Source organism: Platalea leucorodia, assembly GCF_965183815.1.
Source record: "Platalea leucorodia genome assembly, chromosome: 4".
In the NCBI taxonomy this organism is placed as follows: domain Eukaryota; kingdom Metazoa; phylum Chordata; class Aves; order Pelecaniformes; family Threskiornithidae; genus Platalea; species Platalea leucorodia.
Window position 1 is genome coordinate 72,161,586 of NC_138826.1, and position 27,758 is coordinate 72,189,343.

Here is a 27,758-nt window from a genome sequence, read left to right on the forward strand (position 1 = left end):
AGAATAAAGTCTTTAACTGTGGATGCAGCTATACTGGAATGAAGGTGTACTGTGCCATTGTAGCATAGATCCATAGATTCATTCTCCCTAAAAGAATAGCTTTACAAATCAAAGTAATTTTTATGGCACTGTAACTAGTTTGTAGCAGGGATTGGCGGCGTTTTGACTCTGCTGACTGCCTGCACACGAGACCTCGATACCCATGCTTGCAAATTGTGAAAATCTTCCTGTTAACCACTAAGGAAAGAGATTATTTCATGAGAGGAGCGGTGCATGCTGGATCATGACCTTGCAGGACACCTCTCAGTCTTACAGGCAAAGGAAATTGGGCTGGAGGGAGGTATAACATGACATTCAGTTGGGAAATGTAGTCTTAAAAATGAATGTTCTTGAATTAAACAAATAGTGCTTATTCCAGTATAACTCTTGATTGTGTCTAGATTTTGGGTTTGTTCCTCTTTCTCCTCAGCTCCTCCTAAGCCCTCTTCTCATCCTGCTGTGATGCCTTGCCTTTCAGAGGTGCTGTGGGGTTGGAGGCACCCTGGGCTCTGTGACTCATTTGATGCTTAATGGCTCTGTGACTCTGCCCTCCCAATGTGATCTGGCACGTCAGATCTCCCCATGCTTACTTTTCCCCACCAGGCCTGCTCCACCTTTCTTCTGCCCAAAGTCACCCCTCAATTGGGATTGTAATTTAATGTACATTTTGCCCAGCAGCTTCTACAGCGGAGGCCCACCTTGGTTAGACTCTACTCATTGTCATGATGTCATTGCCTAAAAATAAGAGGTAACAAACCTGCTGAAGAGATAATAAAAATAAACATTGTCTTATCCATGAATAACAGCAGTCTTTGGATCATAATGAATATCTAGAAAAAAGTGCATTGTGATTAAATGTTGTGAAGAGCGTAAGACAGTGTTCTCCAGCATCATACAGTACATTATACAATTCACAGCCTATATTTCATAAATTATCAGTTTATTGTGTTGGCAGAGCTGCCAGAAGCCAATCCTACTCAATATAATAAAGTCTTTCCTTTTCTGATCAACATGTTTTAAATATTAAACAAGTTCAGTACGCTTCAGATGACACCTTCTACCTGCCTCTGAATCTTGTCAGGGCTGCTTAGCTGCAAAGCACAAAGTGACGCTCACTTTTGGGTCACTGTAAATAGAGAAGCGAGACACTGAGGAGTAAACATGTCGCTGATTACATTGGAAAAGAGGTGATAATTTAAACCGGTGTCACGCTGCAAATGATGATCTGACGGTAGGCAGAATCCTTTAGGGAGAGGAAAGCCTATCCTACCAGGGAGACTGGACTGGGAGCCGAGCATAAAACTCATTTCAGAGGGTTATTTGAAGTTAATGGCAGTGCAGCTGGGCAAGGAGGGATGAACCCCCTGTCTAAGGCGGGCTGCGCATCTCTGTCTTCACAACTGTTTCCCGTGATAGAATAACGTGTGCCGCTGAGCCCCCACTTCCCACCGGCAACTCCGTTTCTGGGGCTCTGATGGCATGGGCTGCTTGTGGAGATTCAGTCCACTTTCTGGAAATATTGAGGGATTTGAGATGAAAACAAGCCAAAACTCTGGTTCAAAAAAAGTGCCTAAAATCATATGTGTACACATAAATATAAAAATATATATGCATGTACATATATATATTACATATCATGTATGTATATTGTATAAGACACAATAGTATATAATATAATAATATGTTATATATACTCACACTGAATATTCCTTTCCACCCAAAGATTTATGTTTTCAGAAGATCTTATTTACAGGGAACCCCCTCAGCAGTCCAGGGTGGAATAAGTAAGGGTCCGGCTGGAATAGATAATTAATTGCCCTGGCATAAGCAACGTCCCTGGCCCCCTTCCAGCAAATATATATGGGTGGGCAAAAGGGTCACTGCTTCACGTATGTGATAATCCCACCCGGGGGGGGGGGTGTCTCGTAATTCAGTTCATCGCCGCGCTTCACATGCATGCGATCACTCTGCAGAGGCAGCTTTCCTGTCTTTTGGGGTATATTTTACGTATCAGCAAAGACAACCAGGAAGAAGAAAAATGTTGCATTAAAATAAGAACGGAGCCTCGGCTGCTTAAGCGCTTTCATTTTTGATGATTATTATTTTTTTTTAAGCCTAATTCACCTTAAAGAATCTCAAAACCAACCACAAGGGAAAGATCTGTGAGTTTTTGTAATGGAAAGCGGTAGCCTCTAGGGCCCAGAGGATATGCAGGGAGGCATTTTCTCTTGCTGGTGCAGCTGAGAGCGAGCGAGCAGCAAGCGAGACCTGGAAATGAAAGTAAAGAGATCAGGAGGCACATGGAGGGAGCTGCAGGGGCAGCCGATCCAGAAGCAGAATGCTGCCTTCTATAATTAAATAGCACTTACTATTATTATTACTTCTAGTAATAATACATTAATAATATCTCTAGTAATACAATACCATTTATCAAGGAAAGTTTATACATAGTGTGGGGGGGAAAACCCAAGGAGAGGTGAGTCCTTTATTATTATTTTGGGGGGATTATTTTTGTCTTAAACCAATTCTGTACGGGTGTGTGTTTGTGTATGTAGAAAGGGGTGGACTTGAGAAACAAGAAAATCTGGATGTTGCTTCGTTAGAAAGTAAAGGTTTCAGATAGTAACTGCATGGATGAAACGTTGTGTAATTGCAAATTTAAAAAAAAAAAAAGTGGTGAAAAATAATATGGGCGAGATTTTGAAGCTAACCCCCTCTTCCGCCAAAAATGTGGGGTTTGCAAAAAAATAATTGTCAGAGATCCTAATCCCACCCCCTGGAAAAAAATGTGGTAGTAGTCTAAAAGTGGCTAGCTAGGGGAAAAGCCCCTGGGTTTATATGAAAAACTTAGTATTAATTGCTTTTGTGCCTGTTTGTGGTTTGTAGGTTTGAGAGCTGTGTTCAGATCCGTATTTAGGCTGCAGTTTCCCCCTCTTGTTTGGTATAAACCCCATGAAGCAGCAGAGAAGCCCTTGTGGAATAGCTTTTCAGATGTACCTTCCGTAGGGGCTTGTAAAGTTTATCAAATAAGAAGGTTGTGGGATTTTTTTATTCCTTTTCTTCTTTGTTTTTTTTCTAAATTCTTTAATGCTTTAGACCGTTTCCGGGTGGCAGGGGAGGTTATCTTTTTTTTTTTTTTTTTTTTTTTTTTAAAGTCGCCTCCCAGACTCCTGGAGATGTGTGATTTTTATTTAAGCGGATGGGGGGTGGGGAAGAAGGAAGAGTATGTTTTGGTTTGTTTTCCTTTTCCCGGGGAAGCCTGGATATCTCCTGCCACGGGAAACCCCTCCCGGCAGGACCGGGGTGGCGGGGATGCCGGGGTGCCGGTGCCCGGCCGAGCCGCGGGGGGTGCGGGAGGTGCCGCCGGCCCCTCTCCGCCCTGGCCGGCCGAGGTGGCGGCTTGGTCCGCGGCGGCCGCTAGGCAAGGCCGGGGATCGGCGGCCTAGTGATGGGGGTGGGGGGAGGAGGCGGGCGGGGGCTCCCGCTCCACCCGTGTGGGAACCGGCCCCGGGATTTAATTTTTAAAGCGAGGCAGGGGAGGGCGAGCTGGCTGGGCACGAAACCACGAGCAAGAGGCCGAGGGACGGGCAGCGTCACCCCACCGCCCCCTCCTCACACCCCGGGCCGCACTGCAGTGCCCCTCGGGCAGGGCCCGGAGGGCCGGGGCAGGAGGAAGGGTGGCCCACATGGGGGTGTTAGGTGTGGGGTGGCGTGCAGTAAACACGCATGGGGGTGTTATGTGTGGGTGCGAGGCTGGAGGGAGCGGAAAATGGGGTGATGGGGGCCAGGGTGGTCTCTTGAGGCTTTGGCCGCTATCTCCATCCCCTTCCCAGGGAAACATCTGGTTGATGGTTTTATTTTCAGCTGGGGGTCATTGCCGCCTCACCCAGTGTTTGCTGGAGGTGAAGCTGGTGGCACCCTGATGCCAGCCGTCCCGATGGTGCTGCGGGGCAGGAGTGGGACTAGCGGGGTGCCAGGGTGTGGGAGAGCGGCCACGGAGGTACCTTGGGGTGGCTGGTGTTTGGAGGGACACAGTCATCAGACCCGGTGGGTACAGCTTGGTGGTGGGGACCCCGAGAGCTGTCGGCTGTGAGAAACGTTCAGACCCAGGGAGTGGGGCATGGTAGAGAGCAGCCACGGGAGCGAGTGGGAGCCTGTGTTTGTAGTGGGCTGTGCAGCTTGTCCTCAGCTTGATGTGAGTCCAGTTACCCATTCTGCTGTACCAGTGAGGTGGCCAAAGACTCCATGTTGCAGACTAGCACATCCTGGAGCCTTTTGCCTGGAGGAGAGCGCACACACCCTGGGGCTGAGCTCCTGTCTCAGCTCTACAACCTGCCATTTGCATCTCCGTGCACTTATTTCTGGCTGAAATGTTACAGTCAAAGCCTGGAAGTCGGTCAAGTGTGAACTCATTGCTATCACAGTATGAAAAACTTTGCCCAAATACAGCTCTGGCAGGGTTGGGAATAACACCCCGTCCTTGATAAGGTAAATTCAAGTCTTTCCGTTCATCTCATAGTGTCTCGAAGAGTGAATCTACCCAGTTTGTGATTGAGTCACCCTGTTTACTGGCTCGTGCTTCCTTCTGAAGGCAAGAAAACCATTTTGTCTATCTGCAATGTTTTACTTCTGTCTGGCAAATAGTTTGTAACTCATTGACAAACTATGAATAAAGTCCTCTCTAGATGCTGGACCAGAGAGGATAAACATCTCTGGACTGAAAGGATGAGAGCTTTGTAGTGGGGATATAAATACTCTGGATTCGAATTCTGCTGGCGATTTGAGCAGACAAGTCTAGACAGACGGATTTGGGGGGGGGGAAGGATGCTTAGGCACACTGCTTCATGAAATGTTTTCTGTTGTGTTTCTAAAAATATTTAAAAGACTGAGAAAACAAAAGCTAAACAGACTCTGCGCTTAAAATTAATTATGCATCAGCCATGCTGTGGTGTGCAGCAGAACTGAAGTGTTGCGCGTATGGGCAGCTCGCTGTGTCTTGGGTTTGCTGGCATAACGGGTGTGCGGCTTGGTCCAAGGGTCGAATGAGACATGGTGAAGAGGCTGGGATAATGGTCACAGAAGTGACCTGAGTTTGCCAGGGAGGTGGCAGGGGAAGAGGCGTGAGGAGCAAAAGGAGTCCAAATGGTAGCCGCCAGCAGCGATGGGGCAGGCAGGATGGGGGAGAGGTCTGCCACGCGTGGAGGAGGCTGCTGGTGTGGAGTCAGATTGAAAGGGAAAGGTGGTTGTTCCTGAGAGATGTGAAATAAGTTGTTAGGGCAGCAGCATGTGGTGTGCGTTTTGAGGGTGTTGCTATGAGGAGATGAGTCTTATGCGCAAAGTCATGACATAAGCGTGAAGGCGTGATGGAGCTTTAGCAGAGGGAGCTGGTCACCCACTTGCAAGGAGAGAGGAATGTGGGGCAGTATCAGGGAGCAACAGTCTGGAGGGGAGATCAGGCCTGCAGTTTACGTCTAAAGAAGGCAATGGAAGGTCTTGGGTTGGAGAACGTTCACTGTGGAAGATGAGGGTAGTACTGCAGAGATTAAACAGCATTCAGGGCACAGAGTTTTTTTTTTTTTAATGAGGGTTTTGTAGCAAGGATCAAAACTGTACCTGGGTATTGTGGGACTTACAGAGATGCAGTAGGTTAGTCAGCCATCCACATGAAGCAGGGATGGAGATGCGCATGTTGGATGAGGTGGCAGTGGCGGTGAGGAGAGAAGAAACAGAAGGGGAGCTCCAGGATGCAAGAGGAGTTGGGTAACTCTAGGAAGGAGACATTCTGGAGCCTTTCCCTGTAGTCCTTTGGCTCCACTCCAGCTTTTGGTCAGTAATGTCTGAATGCCCTTCTCTGTGGGCAAGCGACAGTAACCAGTTCTCATTGTAGCACATGCCCACATCCTGCTGTGTAGGATATTTTAACAGTGGGGTCAGGGTGGCCATGAGAACAGGTACTGATTTCTTCTTCAGTCCTTGCGGTATTGTTTTAAAAGCTGAGCTCAGAAGCAGAGGTTGAAGTAGGCTGTGTGTATCAGAAGCTTTTCAAGGTGATGATCTGTTTTGTGGATATACACAATTGTGAAGGTGTGCCACAGCATTTTTGGAGTGCAGCCATTGGCTTTGTGATGAGCAGCCAGTGTTCAACTGCTCTCCCCCCAGTCACCAGCAGTCTCCCTTTTCATCATATCCGTGGGCTGCCACTTCACTTCCCTGACTTTTGTTCTCTCCAGCATGGCTCACATCAGGGAGCAGCAAGAGCAGGTGCTCCTCCAGGGAGGACAAGCTAGGAGCCAAAGGTGATGACAGCCATCAGCAGTGCCCTCATTAACTAGGGTACAGTCCCACCATAGCTGGACAGGGCAGGCAGAACAAGATGCTGATAGCGGGGGTCCATGAACAGTCCCAGAGCGGATGAGGTGGTTAATTGGGTCCAGGGTCTACCCAGCAAGTCCAGCAGTAGGAGATGGTGCCAGAGACAGGACTGGAGACAAGCTGCCTACAGTGTAGGTCCAAGGTTTGTCCAGGAGATATGACTGAGGACAGGTGCACCTACAGTATGGCTCCGATGAGGCAGTATGCCTGGACCTGAGCTTAAATGGAGCTCCTGGACCATGGGCAGAGGGTGCCTAGGTGGGGGTCTGAGGTGAGGCTGTTTGGGGCATTTAAAGCCTGTTGGTGCACTCAGGGCCCAGACAGATAGAAATTCCTCCTTCTTCCCTGCCCTTTCCCGCATCAGCCTTTGTGAGGGTCCCCTTGACCCTTTAACTCGTCTTCTCCCCCCCAATTTATCTCATGTCATTTTCCGTGGTGGCTCTTTCCCCACCCTTGTCTCTGATGTCCCTCGCAGTTCTCCCCTACAGTGCTTTGGGGTTGCTCTGTCCTCTTGTGGCTTTCACTGCTCTCTGTGTGGAAATGGTTCTTACTGCTCCTCTTCACCTTGACTGTTCTCTCTTACTTCTGCCTTTGCAGAATAGAATTTCATGCAAGGAGAAATGTAAAATAAATGGATTCTGTCTCTTTTTCTACCCCTCAAGCCTGTCTTCCTGTAGCGTTAGTGATCATATTAACCTCACAGTCTCCTTGTTACATTTCCTTATTTCTTCTTGATTGCTCATTATCGAGGTTATTTATAAATCATTCCAGGCCTTCTGTTGGTGTTGTGCTGAAGTCTACCTGCTCTTGTCCATCGCTTCTGTTAAAAGCCTTTATAGAGATGCTGATCATCACTCACCTTGTCTGTTGGCTTTCCTTTTCTTGCTGCGCTGCCCATCCCGTTCCAAATGCAGCTGCTTAAAATCTTCTACCTGCTGCTTGGACCAGATTGCTTTCAAATTTAATGTCTCATGACTTACAAGTGCACAGTGTCACTTTCAAGCGCTTGCTTCCTTCTGCTACCACTTCTTTCTGGTCTTTCTCTCACTCCTGCCGTTCCCCCTTCCCCCAACTCTCCTTCTTGGTAAAGGGCAGGTATTAATTCTTCTACATTTTGCATGGCACAGAGCACAATCAATAAGGGCTTGCTGAGTTGTCAGGATTGATTTTCATGTACCTTGAACGTCCCTTCACCCTGTGCCAGGCTGAACGTGCCATAGATACTGTAAGATACCTTAGAATGGTGGGGATGGTCTTAATGTAAAACAGAGCTGGGTGGTAATGCTCTCCAAGCTGTGGTAATGTAGAGTTAGAGAAATTACTTTTGTTTTTCTCGTAATCTCTTCAGAGGTGATCCCAGGCTGGGAGGGCACAGTGCCTTCAGCTCCATCTCATCTCTGTGTTTCTGTGCTTGGTGCCTTTGTCCCTCAGTTACCATTCCTCAAATGCTGAGCATTGTTTGTGATCGCAGCTGGTTGATGGCAAGGCTGGGAAATTTGCAGTTGCCAGCAACTCTATTTTGCCACAAAGTGCCATCCCTTCTCCCCTTCTTTATTCTTTTCTTGTGTGGCAGACCTGTGTACCTTGGGGAGAGGTCAGGGAGGAGACATTCCAAGATTTGCTCCCAAAACACAGGGGATGAAGCTCATGTATCTAATGGTGTGATTCAAACCCATTTTAGTTGAGAAAAGGGACATTACTCCAAAATGGCTCCATCATAATCCTTACTTATCTGCACTTGCAGAGACCCAGACTGGATTTGGTGAAACCTAGACAAGTTACTGTGCCCATTTGTGTCCCTGGCTAGATGGGGATAACTCTCTCTTGAGTCTTCCTCAGGCGCTGCTTACCCTGTCCGAAGGAACGTTCCCAAGTCACTGCTCTTGCCTGCTGATTTTCAGCATGAAATTCCCATTGCTTAGATTCGTCACTGTTCTTTTATGTGGACCATGGCAAGCAATTCCATCTCCTTGCTTTGCATCTCTCTCTCTGATATGCCTCCAGACACCTTACACAGATACTTGTTTTGTATGTCGTGTGGTAAACCAGTTTAAATCTGTCCAAAATAAACAGTGGTCAGAATTGTTTATCATGGGAGGGTGACAGCACAAATTCCTGAAATGACTGCCAGTGCAGGGGAAATGTTGATTTCCCAACCCCCCCCTTTCTTAGAAGGCAGTCGTTATTACAGTTGGTTCCCATTGCTTTATTTACTTGCAGTCTAAGTAGAGACTCAAATTGAAGTAATTCTTCTTTGCCCATGTATCCTGGCAGTGGCATGTGAGAAAAAGCAGATACTTGGTAGTGAGCTGCTTGCCGTCCTGTGTCTGCTGTGTGGATAAATCATGGACTTCAGTGTCCGGGGCATCTGGTCTGGAACATTTTGTTAGTAGTAAATTCAGGCACATACAAAATACTGTGCTGCTTGATTGCTAGCAAGACCTATAATGACTCGTTTTGTGTTGTTTTTTTGCCTTCTTCCTCTGCAGCGACTATAATGGAGAGACAGAAGAGAAAACAAGAAATAGAGAAAGGTCTTCAGTTCATTCAGTAAGTGGACAACCTCATTGTTTCCTGTGGCTTTGGAGGTGGTTGACTTTGTATCGAGGATTGCAGGAACTGAGTTCTTCCTATTCACCGGTTTGGGGCTGCTGCGTGGGAGAGAGATATTGGTCCTGAGGATTTTCACTGTGGTTCTTCAGGGTGCCTCTCGTCCTGCTATCTCTCTAAACTTGAAATTGTATAATTTTAATTTCCTTGCATTTTGCCCTCCCCTGCAGTTCCAGGATGATCTTTATAGTCAGCATAATGCAAATAGTACTTGGACCTTCTACTTTATCTTCAGTGTAAAGATCTCAAAGGGTTAACAAGGTTATCCCACCTTTCTTAGGAAGGGATATAGTGTTTCTATTTTGTAGGTGGGGAAAGCAGGGTAAACGACTTACCAGGTGCCCCATATAGTGCCTATAGCAGAAACAGATGACCTGGGCTCTTTTACAGTTGCCAACCTGGTAGGTGCCTCAGGTCACTCTTCTGCGAATATCATGTGGCCTTCTAGAGCTTGAGATGATTGCTCATGTGGTAGCTACAAGTCCAAGTGCTTCCTTATAAAGTACAGTAAGAGTTTTTTCCCTCCAATGTTTGAGTTAGCAAAGGCCTCAGACTTGGGTCCATGTTCCATGGTGAGTAAGGAAGCAGTGAGATTGTCATCAGATTGTTTTGGTTTTTTTTTTAAGGTCTACTTTGAGTCTTGCAGTTATTATGGCTGAAATCTGTGCATCTACAATAGGAAAAAAAGACAAATCTTCCATGTTAAATATTTATATTCTGTGGCATGGCAATGATATTTTCACCCCAGGCTGAGACGAAATGGGGCTGATAACCCAGTTTCAGAGAGGCAATTACGAGGTTTATTTATTAGAAATAAAATAATTTAGAAATATGGGGTGTTGTTCATGCTTCTGGAGTGTATCTTAAACTCCGAACCAGGGGCAGTGTCATTTGTTGGCTTGTTTTGATGTAAAAGAGGGGTAGTCCAATTTTATAAGCAGCATGAATGTTTTTTACAAAGCCAAGGCATTTCCTGTAGTTAATTTTAAGGAGCAGATGATGATTTGATTAGATGAAATATTAAAAAAAGTTTATTCTCTGACCAATAAGGTCTTGTATACAATGTTATATTTCAAAGGTGAGGAGGGCCATGAAAGGTGCTAAGGATTTCTCTAGAGCCTATTGTTTTCTCCTTGAAGAGAAAAAATAAATACATGTGGACCAAACCTGGATGACTTGGGTGGTCTGATTTGAAGAATGGAACCTTTCATCTAAGTCTCAGCGCTGTTGTGGGGCAGGTGTTATCCACACAAGCACTGCCAGTTTTGTGGCACAGCCTGGCAGCCTTGGCCAAGACAGCTGGAGTTAAATGGCTTCCCAAACCTGCATTTTCTCATTTCCTTTTGTGGTGTAGGCCTAAAGGCGCGTGGCTAAGTTAATGCAGAGGCAAGTGATTGCATTTGCCACTGTATGTCTTTAGTCACACAGAGGATTCAAGGAGGTCTTGGAGTGCCAGTCTGGTGCCTCTCATTAGAGCCAGATGCACTTAAAATAAGCTTGTACTCTCCATGACAATCTCTCATGGGACTTTCTCAAAGATGGGGTTTTTTTTAGGTGGCTGACTGAAGGCACATTACAAAGGATCGTGTATGTCCAGAAAATAGCTGAGAATAAGATTCCTCTAGTCTCAAATCCCTTTGGGACCTGACCATCTCTTGACACCACTGTGGCCATCATGGAGCACAGTGCTCCCTAATTGTGTTCTCTTTGCCCCAGCTGCCTTTAAAGTGATAAATTGTTCAGCAACTCACCGAGATCATCAACACAGGATGAGAAAGATGGTTTCTTCATCAGACAAAAGCCTGTGTTTGTATGGATGCCTGTTTCATGAGAATGTTCTCTTCTTTTTTTCAGGTCCACATTACCCCTAAGCCAAGAAGATTATGAGGTAATGAAGAATTTGTTTTCTGAGGTTGGGAACTCTTTGGTTAGCAAGATTTGTTCTGTTGCACAGCCATTGGTTTACATACCAAAAGTGGAGAGCGTGGGATGGCCTGTCACAATTTGTAACTTAAAGCTTTAAGGTTCTGACAATGACAACTTTCAGGAAAAGGAGAAGACACCTGAGTGTTCAAGAAGGAAGGAGATTTGACTGGATTATTCTCCTCTACCAAAAGACTGATGTTTTACAGGAGGGTGGGGAGGCAGGAGCATCTTAGTGGGCAGGAAGCTTGCTAAAACATATGGAAAGGAATGGGAAACTGGGAAACCTCTCCTGTCTCTGAATATCCGCTTCAGTCTATTTGCTCTCTCCTTGCTGCCCAGGCCTTTTTGCAGAAGCTGGTGAGAAACCTGTTTGCAGAGGGCAATGATTTGTTCCGAGAGAAGGATTTCAAGCTTTCACTTGTACAGTATGTAGAAGGGCTGAACGTGGCGGATTATGCAGCCTCTGACGAGGTGACCATCCCAAAGGAACTCCTGTGCAAGCTGCACGTCAACCGAGCTGCCTGCTACTTTGCCATGGTGAGCACCTTCCCATGTTATCCCCAGGGGCCAGGGAGGACATCATGGTTGCAGTGCCATGCACAATTGGAAAAGATGTCAAGGGGGGTTTCAATTGGTTTTGTCCACTCCCTTCTCCAACACTGGAGGAGACGATGACACACAGAAATCTCTGATATCTCACGACTATTGCACTGTATCTTGTAAGACCAGAGGAAGGATGTGAAGGAGAGGGGGCCAGGCCTAAGGTACTGAGAATGCAGTTCTGGTCCACGTTGGTGAGGAGTTAGTACAATCTGGAGATTGGAAAGAGCCAGTGCCTTCCAGTACTGACTATTTCTCTGGAATACTGTTTGAGTATTGCTCTGGAGGCTCCTGCCTCACGTGAGGCACTGGAAGACAGTGAGAAGGCTTTGGGTCTTGACGGAACTTTCAGCACACACATGGAAAAGGATTCTGCAATACTTAGGCTCTAAAAGGCTGCGTGCTTCCATTTTCCTAAGGAATCTAACAGCTTTCCTTTATGGCACAACCCCAGAGCAGGTCCATCCTGTTTGTAATGAGGCTGAGTCCCATGAAAAGAATGAGCAAGCAGTCACATAATTAGACTGTCAAATGTCACATGCCCAAGGTAGAGGGGGAGACAAGATAAGGTTGCTCAAGCAGCCTTAATTCTGGCATTCACTGACTTCAGAATGTTTTGAGTTTTGCAAGACTTAACAAAATGTTCTGTTACTGCACGTTTTGTGTGTTTGTACGCTGGTCTGTGTATGAGGTAATATATGTATTTCCAACTGCATTTTATATTCCTGTTTTCTGCTGAGAGATAAAACCTTTGCATTCACACAGAAGGAGGGGTTAGTCTGGTGTGCCTCAGCTGACTTGAGGTGGTCTCTTCGATGCAGGGGTTGTATGAGAAGGCACTGGAAGACAGCGAGAAGGCTTTAAGTCTTGACAAGGAGAACATCCGAGCGCTCTTCCGGAAAGCCCGCTCCTTAAATGAACTTGGAAGACACAAAGAAGCATATGAGTGCAATAGCCGATGCTTGCTGTCCCTCCCACATGTAAGTTTTTGACATACAACTCGTCTTGATTTCTGTGGTTGACCACCTTCCTCCTCCATAACATGCTTAGCGTGAGGCCAGAGGATAGTGGAAGAGGAAGCTTGGCTGTTCCTGGGAACATGCTTATGCCCAGAAATTCTGTCTCTCTGACTCGAAGATGATGTTTGATCTCACATGTTTCTTCAGTCCAAGTCACCCTCTACAGACAGTGCCAGCCAGAGACACCAGTTAGTAACAGCAGGTTTGGTGGCATATTTGTGAAGAGCAAAACCCTACCCTAACAAAATGTGAACTAAGGCCATGAGACTGTTTTAATTAGCTGGTTTTATATGTCTGATGAGAGTAACTAGGAGCATGAGACAAATGGGAACGGAAGCACTGAAGGAAAACATGTATACTTTTCCTGTTTTAGATAAAAAAGTCTCAATGTTTTACTTACTGATAGGTAAGGCAAGCTGATAAAGCTTTTTATTTCTTGTAGGGCATGCAAAGGTGTTCTTGACATCACATGTCATAGTTATTTTTATGTTCACAGGTGTGTAAATTTTTGCATTCGGAGAGGACTATCTGCATATACTAGGCCCTAGATATTTTCCTGATAATGCTTTTGTTGAGTGTCCTTTTAGGCCAAATATTGAACAGAGAACCAGACTGTGATTAGATAGCAAAGACAACCAGTGCTCACTAGAATCTAAATTTGGTTCTTATCCATCACAGTAATGCTATTACAAGAAAAATGCGTCTACTTCAGCAGGAGAAGTTAACTTTCCTTTATTATTAGTGTTACAGAAGCAATCTTTGAAAACCTTGTTAGCAGTTAGTTATTCCTTTTGTATAGCTTGTAAATTCTAGTTTCTTTGACTTGGCGGAACAGAGTGACCAGAACACATTAAAGGTATCACATTACCGGAGTTCCAAAGAACTGTTTTTTAAACAAAACCTTTTATAAACAAAACCGTGTAATATGGTTCATGTAAAGCCATATCTGGCTATATATCACATTGCAGTTGAGCCACTTAATTGAATTTACTTTTTAACCATATACTTATGTTTACATATCTCCCATTATTATCATTACAATCATCGAGGTCTACAAAGACTTCATCAAACTTCTCTGTGGCAGGAAAGTTCAGCCTTACAAACTCCGTATCGAGTGATCTGCATTCCCTATTTGAAACAATTCAGTCTTGTAAATTAACATACCCCATTGCCTTATTACCCAATTAACAGAAATCATAAGCCTTCTCTGCATCAAAGGCAAGTCATGCTATCCATCATCTTGTTTCCATTACACCAGTGCTAAGCCTCTGGAGCACACAGGTACTTCCAGCTTGCATTGCTGTAACAGCTGAGAACTTTATTGTGGTCAAAGTAGAGCATGTATTAAAACTCTGGTGATGAAGGATCTCCCACTCCGTTGACTCCCTGTCTAGCGGAGTTGACTTGTTTCTGGGTGCAGATACTCAGTGCTGATAGTTTGCAGAGGTTCCCAGCGTGGTGAGGTTGATACTCCTCTGTGGTATGCTTTTTTTGGTATGGCATGGGTTTTTTTAGGGTGTTGGAGGAGAGCATATTGGATGCCTTTGTTGAGCATCCCCTCATTTAGGTGGGAGGTAGTAAGCGCCTGAGGGTGGCATTTGGCTGAGGGAAGGGAAAGCTAAAGGAAGATCTTGGGAGTGGCAAAGAACAAATAACCCCCCACCCCCAAACCTCAGGCCTGCTGACAAAAAGGACAGTAATTAACTACGTGTTGTTGGGAAGGGAAGTGGAGGCAGTCTAGAGAGAAATATGTTTTTGATCTTGTCCAGGAATCTGAGAAGACATCTCGGAGTTACGTTGGCATGTGGCGTTGGATAGGGTAAAGCTGGGAGGTATGAACATGAGATCAATGAAATGACATCAGAGGTCTTTCTGGTGAGTTTTCCACAGGGAGCAAGAAAATGGCAGACTTCAGAAGACACCTGAGAGAGTGCTTGGAAAGGCAGAATCACCAGAGGCAAACAGAGCAATGAAAATGTGATTGGTGTTAGAAAAATCTGAGAGGTGGAAGACAGTGAGGAAGGAGCAGTGACCATGAGATTTGACCAAGAAGAGGTCTCTGGAGGGTGCAGGGACAGTTTCAGGAGAAGGTACATCCTGAAGGGGTGTAAGATGGAGAGAGAAGAGGAAATGGACAAGATAGATTTTGTCTTCACTGAGTGCAGAGAAGATGGTGACAAGACCAATGTTGAGAGTGTGGGGGAGCAAGTACATCAAAAAGTGGCACTCCAAATTGAAAGGAAAAGTTAGTGGCACTCCAAATTGAAAGGAAAAGTTACTGACACTCTGGGCTTAAAAGAACCAGAGGCTAGTGAGAGGTTGAAAGGGAAAGAATGAACCTGCAGGGAGAAGGAGGTTGGAAAGACCAGCATGGCATGTAGAGAGAAGAGCAAGCTTCAAGGTTGGAGATGAAGGAGGAGATGTTGGGACATTGAGGAGGGATATCACAATAGGTTGGGCAGATTTTTTCTTCTTTGAAGAAACTGTTAAAGTACTCCAATATTTTTGCAAACAGGGAGAGAGAGGAAAGCAGAAGGAAAGAGTTGCTGGTGCTAACCTGCCATGACCTTCTTCACTTATTTGTTAGTCTAGGCAGAACTGGAGAGGATGGAGCAGGGGAATGGAGCGTGGCCCAGAACTTTGTCTAAACCCCACAATGATGTGTCAGTGGGCCTGGGCAGTGAGCAGGGAGGATGGTTAATGGCACGCAGCAGGGAAAGCAGAACGATCTGCTTGACTAAGCTGAGGCTGTTTAACCAGAGCCGGAGATGGTAAAAATGCCTTGTAGCTAGTAAGCTGGAAACTGAGACTTGGTTTCAGCTTTAAAAACAAATAAACAAGCAAAACAGGCTAGTGAATACTGCCTGCTTATCAAAACTGATTATTAGCTCTGTGGCTGGTGGAGAGGGAAAGTATACAGGCTGTGCATGCAGGCTCCTTCTTCCCTGACATGGGGATCTTGTGGAAGCTGTATCAGCTGCTAGCAGCCAGTCTTGCTTGGCAGCTCCTTCAGCCATCTCGCCAGTGGGACTCGTGAACCTTGCTTTCAGAGAGTGAGTGCTTTCTTGGAAGCAGACACTTGATTCTGATTTTCTGCAGCATCGAAAGGGTGTGCGGGGAGGTCCTGGTGCAACCTCAGTATCTCAGCAGGACTGAATGACAAGAGCACTTAGGTCTGGATGGACTCTCCTAGGGCTGCTCTGGCACTTGTCCTGCTGCAGTCTACAAGTGAGGCTTCTTGGCACAGCCCAGTGTGGATAACTGCATTCTTGTTTATTTCATTTTGTGTGCCGCAAAGGCAAAACTGAAAGTGTCCTGCCAATGGTTTTTGTCCCCAGGATGAAAGTGTCACGCAGCTGGGACAGGAGCTTGCCCAGAAGCTGGGACTGAGGGTTCGAAAAGCATATAAAAGACCTCAGGTATGACTTTTTTTTTCATATTTGGCTCTTTCAGATTTACTTTTTCAGAAGTGGTGAGTGCTGCTCTGCTGCTATAGGCACGCGTACACTACCCTGTGATCCCTCTAGCAGGTGGCCGGCAACCCTCCTTGTCCTGACCCTCTGACTCGCTTTGCTTTGATCCATTTCTAACCCCATTCCTGCTCTGTGTCTACTGCCAGGATGTTTCCTGTGTCCCCAGCTAAGCCGGGCAGAGCTGGGCTGGTGTTGCAGGAGCAGCTTCCGATGTACTGGGAGCCTGTGTTTTTGGGAGGAAAGGAACATGTGGCCTGATCCCAAAGGAGGTTTTGCATCACAGTCCTTTCCCTGTTATGGGATGAGAAGGGTGGGATCTTCTGCTGCATCAGAGGCATGTCTGGTTTTGTAGTGCAATGGATCATGAGGGGTTCTTGCCCTGTATCTAGGCATACACCTTCTTCATGGTGGGGGAGAGGCTTGTGCTTTGGGACGATGACAAGTGCACATCTGGTCAGATGCTAGGAAAGAAGGCAGCAAAAAGCAAGTCGTGAGTCCAGTAAATTGACCTCAGTGTCTGAATTCGTAACTGGCTCTACGAGAAAGTGCTGCCATAACTGGGGTGCTGTTGGTACTTAAATGTATACCCTGGGACGGAGCTAGAGGGCGTTAGGCCACCGCTAGCACTCTTGGATAAAGCTGCCTTGGTCAGGTAAAATCCCAGGATGCCTTTTCAGGCGTAGGGAACATTAGCTAGTTGTCCAGGCTTACATTAGCATCCTCAGCCCTGTGTGCAGTGGTGTGTTAAACAGCTAGTATGTTCCACCTCCAGAGGGGCACCTGTGTAGTACGTGGTGAAGTGATTGGCGGACATCCAATTTGCAGAGAGCTTTTGGAGTAAATTTGGCTGTAGCATCTTATTCCTCTCCCTGACCAACCTCACATGTGTGATTGACCTACCCCCCAAAAAACCCTCAGCGTTGTAGCAGCTCTCAGCCCTCTGAAGTGATTCTGTCTCAAAGAAAGGGAAGTTTTATGCAGAAATATTTTTTGTGGCTGCTCACTGTGTTGGCCTTGCCACCTTTTTGCTGCTGTCATGTTACTCAGCTGTGATGGGCTTAAACCACCTCTATGTTAGGAAAAACAAAAATTAAAAACTCCAAAATGCTTTTTATTATTTGAAATTTAGTGATTGGTATTTTGATAACACCTTGCTATCTCTCGTGTTGACTTCCAGCTTTCATTCCAGTGCTGTAATGCCTTCATGAAGTATTAATTTCTTAATGAAAAGAGAAACGCTTCTGTTCCTCAGGGAAGTTTTTTGCTTCCCGATTGTGTGTTGGATGTTGGGTGTTTTGCACTGAGGTGTCCCGAACAAATATGTGTCGCTTTCAGTGTGTTCAAAAAACTGTACCCTTGTGTCACAGTGGTATGCCTTTTAGGGTGACTTTTATTTTATGGGCAGTGCCTGGAAGGAAACTGTATTGTAACCCAGCTTTACCCAGTTTACAAGCATTCATGGGCTGTCTCTGTTCTAAGACCTCTCTCTTCCTTGCAGCAGGAATTGGAAACATTCTCACTACTCAGTAATGGCACGTCAATCAATTTGTCAAACCAGGTAGAGTTTGCATCCTGTGGTTCTTACTGTTCATGGATTGTGCTACTAGAATGCTTCGCAGTTTTATTTACATGCAAATTTATATCTGTCTTTTAGGATTTAAATGTATTAATTAGTGTTTTCCGCTTTTAAGGAATATTGCCAAGGAAATTAATTTCTTTGAAAATATTTCTAGTGACAACGTTTTTGATGTCAGTAATTAGATCACTGAAGATGGCTATTCTTCTTAGTTCTTGTGAATGTTTGCTTTCTCTTGCATTTTAAATAAGTTTCAGTTTTCAAGTTTTTACATAGTTAGGGCAACTCTAAGTAAAAATCAGAAGGTACAGCTACTGAAGAAACAGAAGAAATCAAATCATGCGATGTACTGAGCAAGCTACACACACAGTTTATGTATTCTTTGTATTGTCCTGTCACCTGGGAGATCCAGCTTGGGCAGGGCACTGTACAAATACTAAGCTAAAATATAAGAAATTGCTGATTTCCTTGTTCCGCCACTGGCCAAAAAAAACCCCAAACGCTTGCTGGGTTTACAGGCTGTTTGGTACTTCATACTACTCCTTAAGGCAAACAAACTGTAAAATCGTAAAAACTGACATTTTGTACAACAAGATGGGATACTAAAGAATTAGTTTACCTCCCACCATTCAGTGACTTGCCTTCACATCTTTCTAGGACAGCCAGTCAGCTTTCTTTAATAGTTGTGCCTAGTTTTTCATTGGAAAATCTTTCCTTTTGCAAGAAACTATTGCAGTAGATGCAGTATCTCAAAAGTAATGCTTTACTTGTGCCTTTTTAAGTTTAAGCTGAAGGCACATGTACTTACTTCTGTTTATGTTTCTGTAAAATATGGGCTTATTTTATTCCTTGCCTGGAGCTCCAAGTCAGCAGTTGTCTTGGTGGAAACCTTCTCCTGTTTTGAGTTTGCTGTAAAAGTTTGTGGTTGTTAGATTGCAAAATATGTGAACTAAGATAAGGAACGTTGTGTAAGATCAGGCTAGTCAGATCTCACACTGCATGGGGCTGATCGTTTGATGTGTCCTGGGACTTGGGACACAGTGTTCTCATCCGCACATGAGAAACCCTATTCTATGTAGAGATTTGCTCACATGGTTGCATATCATGCAGGGCTGGTGTTCCTTTGCAGCAACAGGGTTTGTCCACTGCTGGAGGTAAAAATGAATAGGCTCTTTGGATTAATGGCCTCTTAAAGTTTGTTGGGTTTACTGCTCTTGCACTGAAAGAGGCCATAAAGGAAAAGAAAGGCCCAGATGCATTTAGGAGTAGTAAAGGGTCTCATCTGTGAAGTGTGAATATCTTTTTAAAGATTAATTTCTGGTGATATTTTTCTCTACCCTTTCCTATACCCTCTTTGCAGACCACTTCCAATGGATTGGGTTCGATAGATGACATCGAAACAGGTAAAGACATTTCTCTTCTCTTCTCTGATTTTTGTGGCTTTGGTAAGGTATCTGAGCAGGCTGGCAGGCCTGAGAGGTTCATCGCCTTCATTTGTGCCTCTTCTGCACACTCCTGGCTTTGGTAACTAGGAGGAAGAAAAGGTGGTGGGAAGCAGGAGTGTTTTTCCTGCAGAAAAACTTTTTGTCTAGGTCCAGCGAGGGACACGTCTGGGAATTAAAACGGTCTGCTGAGGTACACAGGTCTCTCCAGTTGTGCTTTCTTGAAGCTGGGCTTGGCAAAGCTTCTGGAACTCTGCTCCCAGCCAAAACAGTCCAGATAAAGTGAAGTTAAGGTTGTAGGCAACTGTTTGTGCTCTGAGCGTGTAGGGTCCTCCAAGACGTTGAAGCGGAGGAAATGAAAACAAAGGTAGCTGGGAAGGACCCAGGGAGAGCCATGTTCCGGCTTTGGCACCCAGGAGGAGCAGAAGGAGGGCTACGGGGTTGCTTTTCTCATGCCAGGAAACAAGTGACCTTAACTCTGCCCCTGTAGAAAGGCTTGCTACGTGCTTTGCCCTTTGTTGTGTGCTGGAGCATTGAACTTGTGCCTCTGAGCACATCAGTCTTGGTTCCTTTGAAAGGTAGCTGTGTGCGTGAAGGTAAGCGTGAAGACCTACCACTGCAAGTAGCAATTGCTCTTTTTCTAGAAAGAAACTAGTTTCATTATTAGGGTGCTTTGGTGTCTATTTGGAAAACATTTTAGTTCTCTGTTGAATGCCAGTTCAGTAACTGAATGCTACGTTCTGTGAATTAAGGCAAGTTTTTCACAGTATCTTGCTGTGCTAAAATGAACTGGACTCCTACTGCAGAGTGAAGAGTGACTGCATCCAGTAAGCTCTTTATCTAATCAGGATTTGGTGTAAGAGCAGCATGCCACCTTTGCTGCGGTTCAGGCAGAGAGAACCTCTACTGCCAGGAAATCTTTTCAAAAGCACTGAAATTACATGTTATCCCGTGGCCCTGAGAGTGGTGTGCCACCAGGAGGGCTGTGGGTGCTGGGTTCCTCAAGAGTTTTGGATTCAAAGCTTTTTTAGCAAGATTTTGTTGTTGTTGTTTTTTTGTTGTTGTTTTGTTTTGTTTTATTTTTAAGATGCAAACTCCTGAAGCCCCTTCCCCCATGCCTTGCTTGAAGTAATCTGATTAACTCAGCCCTGCCCTGCACAGATCGTGGCTCAGATCTGGCTCAGCATGGCCTTTGGCCAGCTAACGCACTAGGGAACTACTGCTGTTTTGGGAAGCGGAGCTAGAAACAGGGCTTTTAAAAGCACTGTACTTGCCCCTCTGGGACAGGCAGGTGTATGGCCAGAGAAGCTACCAGGTGGGGGGCATGGTATGAGAGACTGGTTCGGGGGAGTGGATGAACTCATTGAGCTTATAATAATAATACATGGGGCTTTGTCATGGCAGTGGCAGAAGTCAGAGGGAGACAGGTGTGTACTTGTGATCTGCTCATCAAAGAAGGCTGTTTTATTTTTTTAAGATGGAGCAAACATTAGGTGAATGCAGGAGGTGCATGAGCTTTCTGGAAGGAGAGTACACGAGATGTGGGTATGGTGGCTGGTAAGTGAGGTCAGCAGATGGGGTGTCCTGAGGAAAGCAAGAATGGGAAAGGAGGGATAGGGGAAAAGATTGGACAGAGGGGAATGGGAGGAAGTGGCTGAAGTGGCAGGGTTTGGGTGGTCAGGGGGAGGGGAGCAGACATCTCCCCTCTGTCCCTTGCAAGTAGTGGAGCCTGTTGCTCCCTGCTCTTCTCCTCTCCCTTCACATGCACCGAGCTGTGGGGGTCCCGTATCGTTCTCTGCCTTTTGGTTGTGTATTCAGCTTTTCAGGGTTTTGGGCCTCTTTGGGTGTGTGAGGGCCTCTTTCCTCTGCTTCCCAGTGTGAGTGGGAACCGGAGGGCCTCGTTCATTCGTCAGAGAAGATCTGAATTCCTGGATCCTTTGGTGCCCTGTCATTGTGAACCCTTTTGCTCCCCCCTGCACGTGTCTCTGGCCCTTCCAGTGTGTCCTGATCTTCTTGTTGGCCCCTGGAGGGATCTTGGCAGTACTCCAGATTTAAACATCTGAAAAATGGGAAGGCACAAGCCGTCCCTTTGTACCGAAGGAAATCTGGCCAAGCTACCAGCGATGAGGCCAGCACCGAGTGAAGCTGGATGGCTGGCTCCCAAGTGTGGCTGGGGGCCCGCGCCAAAGGGAGATGAGCTGAGAGGAGTTATCGCGAAGGGGGCATGGGATCCGAGCCTGATCTGAGGGGCAGCTGCAAAACTAAGGACGGTTAGAGCCTTCCTTTGAGCTGCTGCCTGTGGGGAACGTGTCCAGCCACAGCACTGAAAACCTGTGCTAGATCCCATAAGGTACAACATGCTCTTTCCTTTGATAGCACGCATGAGGTTGTGGAGAGGGACCTGTGTCTGTCCCTTGCCTCTTCCTCCTGCTTTCCCTGCCTTTCGTCACGGCTCGGCCTCCGGTGCCTTGCACAGCGCCCTCGGCTGTGGGCCATCCACATGGACCACTCATAACAAATGCCGGAGGAAAGGTTACAGGGGGCAGTGATGTGCTCCTGGTGGGGTCAGAGATAAGGGAGCCTGCCTGTGTGTTGTCTCTGCTGCTGTTGTATTCAGGACATGGGTGTTTGCAGGAATTGCTAATTTGCTCAGCTCTCTAAGAAGGGCACGAACACAGTCCTCGGTCAGTGAAAGTGCAGTGTAGAGGATAGCAACATGGCGCACTCGCCCAATCGCAGTTAGAAAGGGTGGCTGAGTTCTCGTGGGGGCTGAGTGAGCAGAGCTTGTACAGACAGGATGCAGCATTTCTCGCTGGATCAAGATTTGTGTCTTGGAAGCTTGTCTAGTTTCTTTCCATTCTTATCAGTCTTTCTAATAAAAGCTATTATCCCTCCTTCCAAACTTTGCCTTGCTTATAGCCTTAGACCATCATAGCTACAGTACAGCCACTGCTATGTGGATGGAGAAGGTAGCATCTTTGTCTTATTTTTTTTCTTCTATTCCAGGACATCTGCACAGGGGCAGAATTAAGGTAGATTGGGTGCTTGGTTTGAGAACTGCAAATATAATGCTGCATTTTCCGAATTTCTAACGTTTGAACTTCTTTTTTTTTAACCTTTAATTTTTTTGAGAATAAAATGCTCTTCTGTGAAGAATATGTTCTTGTAACCTTAACTTCACTTAACAGAGGTTTATATTGCATGATGGGAACGTCTTACCATTTCAGTAATGTACTGGAGAGGCAAGGAAGCCTTAGGGAAAATCACTGCCTCTCTCCTGCCCTGACCCTGGCTCACATAAGTTCCCAAGGGGATGTTTGCTGGTGAGGTGTTGAGGGGAGTGTGGGCAGCAACCTCCCACCTCCGGACATCAGGAAGCACTCAAGAACAGGGAATTTACTCGGGTAAAGACAGCTGACTGAGTCTGATGGGGTTTTTTGGGGACACATTGTTAGCACAACCTGGTCTGAGCACCTGATATCTGACTCTTTTCCCAGCAGGACCTCGTGTTTTTTATCTTCTGTCATTTAGGATGCCTGAGGTTTTAGAGAGGATGTGCGAGTAAGCAAGCTTTCAGCTGGGGTATTGAAGCTCCCAGGAGTAGAGAAGGCAGTGATCTCTGCCAAATGCATTAGTGAGGAACCTTAAAGAAAACACCAGGTGGTGGGTTATAGAGAAATTGGATTATGTGCCCCTAGCCTTTAGTCCTAGCCACAGTGAATTCAGTGACTGCTTAGCCACAGGTTTTGTGTTGTTCCTGGTTACTGTACGTGCTTGCCAAATCCTGACTGTCAGTCTGGGCACTGGCCCTTCGAGCGTATTTCAGCTATCAGTGAGCCATTGGGAGACTGAGAACAAAAATGAAGGGGCAAGAACTCTTCAGACCAGAGCCCCTCCTCTTGGAAAATTGGCATACTTGGGTTTTGTGATTTGATGGAGTTGTACCATATTGGTTTTGCCAGGCTGTGCTCTGCTTGCCCCCTGCAAGAGGCTCTCCTGGGTGACTGGCTCTGTTTCTCCCTCATCACAGACTGCTGTATGGACCTGCAGTGCCTCCCAGCTCCTGTGGCCACCTCCATCCCTGTGAGCGAGGGGCTGGCCCCTTTGCCCTCTGACTCGGATACAAAGGGCTTGCCTACCTCGCTCCCTGCTGCCAGCTTGCTCCCATCTCCAGACTGCGTGTCCCTGCCAGTGCCTGAGACCGTGGAGGACTTCACAGATGGGGACATCATTGGGGAAGAACTGGACTCCCTCCTGGACTCCCTTGCCGAAGGATCACCATACCCTCTAGTAAGAGTGGGCGCTGCATGGGTTCCCTGCTTCTTATTCCAAATAGGTCCTTGGAGCATGCGGATATGCGTGCTGCCTCTCTCTTTCTGTCAGTCTTTCTTCCTAGCTCTTCCTCTGGCAAAACTCATTCATTCCTTCCTTTATTTCTGCAACCGGCTTGTGAGTATCTAAAGAGCCTGCCTCCAAGCCTGCTTTGCTGTGTGCAACTTCATGGAGCTGCCCTTCAGAAGGTACCCAAGGTAGTCTTGCCCCGCCATCACCTTCCCCCAGCCTCTGGTGCCCATGGAGTTGAAGCAGGCCTGAGGGTAGAGATGAGTGTGCTGAAGCAGGAATGATGGATGTATTTTATACAGTGGGCATGCTCTAATCTCCTTGTATTTTGTGCAGGCTGCATTCAGCCTAAGCTTTTCAAACAGGTCTGGGAGCTGTAGAGACAATCTGTATTCATACTTATGTTGGATTTTAGTTGCCAGTGTTGCTGATGTTATGCGAGCCAGCTTGCATCTGGAAGCAATATAATCATATTCATGCAGGATGCCTCTCGAGCCAAAAAGCTCTGATGAGAGGTGCCACGAGTAATGGTCATTACCCTGACCTCAGAGCTGTGTGTACTCAGCTGCACTGTTTCTCGACTTGAGCTTGTTTAAGCGCCCAGCACAGGGGTCTGCCTTGCAGACTGATGAGATCAGGTAGCCCAGCACCTCCTCAGGGACCTCAGTCCAGACTGTGTGCGGTGTAGATAGATTGGAAGGTCTATGGGAAGTCTGCAGGTGGATGGAGCTGCTGGGTATCCTTTTGCTTCAAATAATACAGAACGCACTTGAGTGGGAGCCTGTCGTTCTCTGTGTTCACTCATTCTCTGCTCCTCATTCCTAATGTGCTGTTTATCCTCCCCCTTCCTGATTCCCCAAAGTCTCTAGTCCAGGGCACCATTCCTACCAACCTGCCAACAGAGATGCCCCAGCTGATCCCTGTGTTTCCGGGAGGAACTCCACTGCTGCCCCCAGTCGTGACAGCCAGCATCCCTGTCTCCACCCCACTGCCACCTGCCTCCTTCGGCCTGGTGATGGATCCCACCAAGCAGCTCTCCTCCTCCTCTGTCCTGGATGCCTTCGAGGCCCCGCCAGGAGGAAGTGGCGGCTCCACCTTAGATTCACTGGATTCCCTGGATCTGCTCCCTTACACAGACTCACGGCTTGATGCCCTGGACTCCTTTGGGACAAGCAGAGGGTCGCTGGATGCCTTGGATTCCTTTGCTATTGGTAGGTGTGGGGCTGATGGGGTTTTGTGCTGCTTTCCCTGTGAATGCATGCAAAAATTATTTCCTTCAGTGCTGAGGACATCTATCATATAGCTCTGTCTGCTGGTGCTGCAGAATGGGAGTAAAAATGTAGAACGTCTTGGACAGAGCAGCTGAATATGTCTAGCTCAAGAGTAATGAGAAAGGCTGGTGAATGGAGTCAAATCCAGTTGGCGGCCAGTCACAAGTGGTGTTCCCCAGGGCTCAGTATTGGGGCTGGTCCTGTTTAATATCTTTATCGATGATCTGGACGAGGGGATTGAGCGCACCCTCAGTAAGTTTGCAGATGACACCAAGTTGGGTGGGAGTGTTGATCTGCTGGAGGGTAGGAAGGCCCTACAGAGGGATCTGGACAGGCTGGATTGATGGGCTGAGGCCAATTGTATGAGGTTCAACAAGACCAAGTGCTGGGTCCTGCACTTGGGTCACAACAACCCCATGCAACGCTACAGGCTTGGGGAAGAGTGGCTGGAGAGCTGCCCCACAGAAAAGGACCTGGGGGTGTTGGTCGACAGCCGGCTGAACATGACCCAGCAGTGTACTCAGGTGGCAAAGAGGGCCAATGGCATCCTGGCCTGTATCAAGAATAGTGTGGCCAGCAGGACCAGGGAGGTGATAGTGCCCCTGTACTCGGCACTAGTGAGGCCTCACCTCAAGTACTGTGTTCAGTTTTGGGCCCCTCACTACAAGAAGGACATGGAGGTGCTGGAGCGTGTCCAGAGGAGGGCAATGAGGCTGGTGAAGGGTCTGGAGCACAAGTCTTATGAGGAGCAGCTGAGGGAGCTGGGGTTGTTTGGCCTGGAGACAAGGAGGCTGAGGGGAGACCTTATTGCCCTCTACAACTACCTGAAAGGAGGGTGTAGTGAGGTGGGTGTCGGTCTCTTCTCACAAGTAACAAGTGATAGGACAAGAGGAAACAGCCTCAAGCTGCACGAGGGGAGGTTTAGGCTGGATATTAGGAAGAACTTCTTCACCGAAAGGGTAGTCAGGCACTGGAGCAGGCTGCCCAGGGAAGTGGTTGAGTCCCCATCCCTGGAGGTATTTAAAAGAAGTGTGGATGTGGTGCTTAGGGACAGGGTTTAGTGGTGGACTTGGCAGTGCTAGGTTAACGGTTGGACTCAATGATCTTAAGGGTCTTTTCCAACCTTAATGATTCTATGATTCTATGATTCTGTAGGTGTGTGTAATCCCAGATAACCAGTATGTGCATGGTGTGAAATCTCAGAGGAGAAAGAAGCAGAAAGCTGTATGATGAGCGATGAGATTTAAACCTGGCTTGGTGTCCAGGACACCTCTCTTGGCAGAATTTGCTAGGTTATAACATGATTCCTCCACCCTCCCCAATGATTCTTTGACATTTCAGACCAAATGAGCAAAATCCTGGTGACTGTTTTAGACGATATAGGACCTTGTTGTGCTGGGCAGAATGGTGGAGGCCAAGGTGGGTCTTTCACATCTCTGGATTCAGGGCAGTGAGTGTCCTGTTGAATGGGGCACTGCACTCTCATGTCACAAGGAGCAAAGCTGTGGAGGATGGTGGGCAAAGATTAGGTCCCCTCCTGTCCCAGGAGGGAAGGCAGGCTTCTTATTGGTAACTTGTCCCCAGTACTTCAGCAAAAGTATTTTGAGAAGAGCAGAGATTGTCCAGTCAGCACTTCAACGCTCAGATTCACCTCAGCATTGGGCTACCTTGGAGTTGCCGCCTTGGGAATACCAGCACTCAGCAACATAGAGTGGGGTTCAGTTGGGTTTGGGGAACGAGAAGGCCTTTCCTGTAGTTTTTCCAAGACTTAGACAGGTGGTTTGGGGAAAAAGTACTAGAATGTTATGAAATAAATAAAGCAAATGGATTTAATAGGCATTCGTTTGTCTTTTTGTGAGCAGAACTGCCTCTGAAAGTGAAATGATTGTTTTTGTTTTGTGGGGCTTTTTTCCCCTTCTTTTGCCCAGAAGAAACTAGCCCTCAGGAACTGCGACACCCACCTGGCAGCCAAAAACCATCCCCTGTGGTGAGTGAGCCGCTCCCCCGTGCTGATGTCCCAAGGTGCTCTGGAGCCAAGGTAGTAGTGACTTGAGTGATGTAGGTAATTTGGGCCCCTCCTCTTAACCTGCCCCAGTGAGTGTTGCCTCCCATGTTGTGGCAAGGCAGGTAAAGATTTCCCCAGAGTCAGTAGGAAGATGTTTGTTCCATCTTCATTTTTTTCTGCAACTCTGCGTATTGCCAAGGTAAACGTGGTGTGACCTAGGGTGTAGGCTCAACAGGGGATCATGGAGGGCAGTGTCCCACTGTATCTGGCAGCCACATGACACTGAAGGATGAGGCGGAGCAAGCCAGCTTTGTCTTAAAACTAGTGAGGTTCTTTGCTCCTCTCTGCCCCTGTCAGGAGGCTTTTCCAGATACACCATCCTGCTCCTGTCCCATGTCTCCAGTCTTGGAGGAAAAGGGGAGGATTATCTATGGTTAGCAAGCCTGGAACAAGAATTATTCTTAAGTTCCTGGCATCCTGCTGTCCCTGTTACTTCAGTGTGGAGCCAAGGCTCTGTCCTCACATTAATCTGCTCCCTGAAGGCTCACTGATAAGTGGTTTGTTTTTTTTCCCCAGGTTGGGATAGCGTTGATTTGAGAGTCTTCAAATGCAGAGTTGGTCATGATGGAAGGAGTGGGGGGGGCATTTTGTTCTGTGGCTCATGATAGAAAACTGAGGTCCCTTACCAAGAGAGAAAGAGGCCCGTCTTTGAAGTGAACATACCACACTTATCTTTGAAAAGGTTGCGTGCAGCTCTTTTGGAAATGTAGTTTCAGTTGTGAACATTTTGATGAGGGAGAAAATGAGGAAGGTTTTTGAGAGACTGGAATGGAGCAAGGGATTAGAGAGGTTTCTTACCCATGTGGTTGCAGAGCTGAGAGGAGAGGTACGTGTGTTTTTGCTCAGGTCAGCCTTGGTGGAGTGAGTCACCCAGCTGTGCCCAAGGTCACCGAGCACCTGCTGTCCCAGCCAGAACCAGTAATGCCCAACACAGCCCTGCTGGTGAAGAACCCCCTGGCATCTACTCATGTCTTCAAACAAGCCTGTCATATCTGCTACCCCAAAACAGGTGATGCATTTGCTC

The 27,758-nt window shown here is 46.8% G+C and overlaps 1 protein-coding gene across 6 annotated transcripts in view; it reads left to right on the forward strand.

Annotated features, from left to right (window-relative positions):
- Positions 1-2,256: 2,256 nt before the first annotated feature.
- Positions 2,257-27,758, forward strand: part of ZC3H7B (zinc finger CCCH-type containing 7B) — a 49,429-nt gene continuing 23,927 nt past the window's right edge. Inside the window, exons 1-12 of one of the 6 annotated variants that reach the window (XM_082311279.1) lie at positions 2,257-2,515; positions 8,901-8,961; positions 10,876-10,909; positions 11,287-11,484; positions 12,369-12,527; positions 15,905-15,985; positions 17,538-17,597; positions 18,976-19,018; positions 23,088-23,347; positions 24,261-24,609; positions 26,598-26,710; positions 27,581-27,743. In XM_082311279.1, the coding sequence (XP_082167405.1) occupies positions 8,909-8,961; positions 10,876-10,909; positions 11,287-11,484; positions 12,369-12,527; positions 15,905-15,985; positions 17,538-17,597; positions 18,976-19,018; positions 23,088-23,347; positions 24,261-24,609; positions 26,598-26,710; positions 27,581-27,743 (1,513 nt within the window). In that variant the 5' untranslated portion in view covers positions 2,257-2,515; positions 8,901-8,908. The remainder of the gene's footprint in view (positions 2,516-8,900; positions 8,962-10,875; positions 10,910-11,286; positions 11,485-12,368; positions 12,528-15,904; positions 15,986-17,537; positions 17,598-18,975; positions 19,019-23,087; positions 23,348-24,260; positions 24,610-26,597; positions 26,711-27,580; positions 27,744-27,758) is intronic. The other 5 variants (XM_082311280.1, XM_082311283.1, XM_082311281.1 and 2 more) reach the window with 5 other exon arrangements.